The following is a 2,045-nucleotide window of genomic DNA, read 5'->3' as shown; positions in this document are numbered from 1 at the left end:
GACTTCATAAAAGCAAAGTTGTTCAAAATTTAAAATAAATAATATTTGCTTTTCTTGTCATGATTATGCGGCAACTCCTAGGGGGTAAAAATTGAACTTGAAATTTTCAAATCTAATTTTCTCAAAAAGCCCCCGCTGAAATATTTTGGTTTTACCTGGAATAATCATGGTTTTATGTCTATTTTCACCACACATAAGTCCCAGGGCTCGGCACTTACTTTTGTCTTGATTCAATTCTAGCCCACAGTGTTAAAATTACTATTTACTCCTACATCAATACTTGAATTAAAAATTTCTTTAAAGTTGAAGTTAAATGAACGTGAAAGGTTTTCAGTACTTAAAAAATCCACATTATCCTGGTTCATAGTTGTAAAAAGGGGAGAGAAGCTGCGCACGGGAGGGGAAACCTGAAAATAAACATATTTTAGTACAAGAATTAATCAGGGACAAGGGACGGCAATTGCCCTGATATATATACAACAAGTAGAAAAAGTAAGACATTACAAAAAAAACTAAATGCATAAAAGCGAAGTATTGTTTAAGTGCATATTTATTTTAATTTTTAAAATAAAATTCTATTCTTAAATTTGGATAGATTTACATAGACAGAAAAAGTTTTTATCAATATCATTATACCAATATACGTGGTGTAGTTAGTTTTTTAGTTACATTCAAATTTAAATTATACATCATACACGAAAGTAGGATGTCTGTCTGTATGTATATAAAAAAGAAATAGATTTGTCATATTAGTATAAAACAGTTAATGATTTAGTTATTTTAATCGATAGAAAATAAATAAGAAAGCTGATAAGAAAACCATCAAATTAAAACACAGAAAATCTAAATTAATTATTCTTAGGATTATGAAATTTTACATTATACCTTTTGATTATCAAAATCAACATCAGAGTCCTCGTTTAAAAGATCTCGCTGCCTTCTGGCCTCCAGGACAGCTGGTGATGGGCCATCAAGCAGGACAGCTCTGGTACTGCTGTTGGTTCGCCTCTGCTGCTGCGGCTGCTGGTGTTGCTGCTGTGGCGGCTTCTCCCGGGCACCCTGTGCTGTCGAAGTGGGTGCGGCAGGTGCAGCGGCGGTTGCCGCTACATATGATGTTGGTTTCTGAACATCTGAAGGGAATGCCTTGCGTCTGGATATTCTCAGAGTGTTGACAGCTGAATCAAGTATTTTATCTACAGAATCTAAAATACAAGAAACGGTATGTACATACTTCTGCTTCTGCAGGTCTTGGACCAAGGTAAATTTTATCTTGCCATCTAGGGTCCAAACTTTATCAACCCTAGCATCATCACTGATCAGTTTCATGAATTTGTAGTTGCGTGTAGTTAAGTCGGCGGTGGCAGTGAACTTTTCTACACCTGCTTCCATCTCCAATTCAGTAGGGCTCGGCATGTGGTCCTTTTTTAGCCGCAGGAACAAATTACGCTGCCATCTCTTAGTGAAACGTATGATTATAGGTTTTGGCAAAAACAATGAAGGATTTCTTTTAGATTTAAATGATTTACCAACAAAATGTCCGTTTTCGAGCAAATCAAACCACTCTGGCACTGCAGGAAGGATCTTTTTGTCAGCACATTCCAAGACAGGTTTGACAACACGTTTGTAAACTGTTATCATGCAGGCCACATCAAGGCCGAGCTCGTTGATGTCCCCCTGTTCGACATTGATGCCGAAAAAACGGAGAGACCAGTTGCGGCAATACTGCTCACGTTCATTGTCACAAATAATCCGCTGCCGGTCAGAGTGGTAAAAATCACTTTTTAACTTATCATAGTTACTTTGAAGGGTTTTCAATTTCATTAAAAGTTCTTGGTTGTTAGCCATAGTTATTATATAAACAAAATATAAAAAGAATAGAAATATATGTGATGTGTTTCTTGCACAACAATACTCCCGCCAAATAATTATACAGTCATGTATGGTGTGTGTGTGACTGTGTACAGCGGGCGGTCAAAATGTTCAAACACTAGTATAAGGAGGGGAGAATTTGGTTACTTGTTACCCCTTCGGCGTCTGAACTGAAA

At 36.7% G+C, this 2,045-nt stretch overlaps 1 protein-coding gene across 1 annotated transcript; it reads right to left on the bottom strand.

Annotated features, from left to right (window-relative positions):
• Positions 1-236: 236 nt before the first annotated feature.
• On the bottom strand, positions 237-2,045 carry LOC145327543 (uncharacterized). The gene is made up of 2 exons (XM_080171091.1): positions 886-2,045; positions 237-407 (listed from the first exon to the last, which is right to left on the bottom strand). The coding sequence occupies exons 1-2, from the start codon at positions 1,843-1,845 to the stop codon at positions 237-239; spliced, it is 1,131 nt and encodes a 376-aa protein (XP_080027217.1). The 5' UTR covers positions 1,846-2,045.

The sequence above is a fragment of the Acartia tonsa genome, chromosome 1, assembly GCF_053477335.1.
Source record: "Acartia tonsa isolate MP-2025a chromosome 1, ASM5347733v1, whole genome shotgun sequence".
NCBI lineage: Eukaryota > Metazoa > Arthropoda > Copepoda > Calanoida > Acartiidae > Acartia > Acartia tonsa.
This window is presented reverse-complemented; position numbering and strand designations above follow the sequence as displayed.

Coding starts and splice junctions, on each gene's coding strand:
- LOC145327543 (XM_080171091.1), bottom strand. CDS start 1,845: ATGGCTAACAACCAAGAACTTTTAATGAAATTGAAAACCCTTCAAAGT. Junction 408..885: donor TTGATTTTGATAATCAAAAG/GTATAATGTAAA, acceptor GTTTATTTTCAG/GTTTCCCCTCCCGTGCGCAG.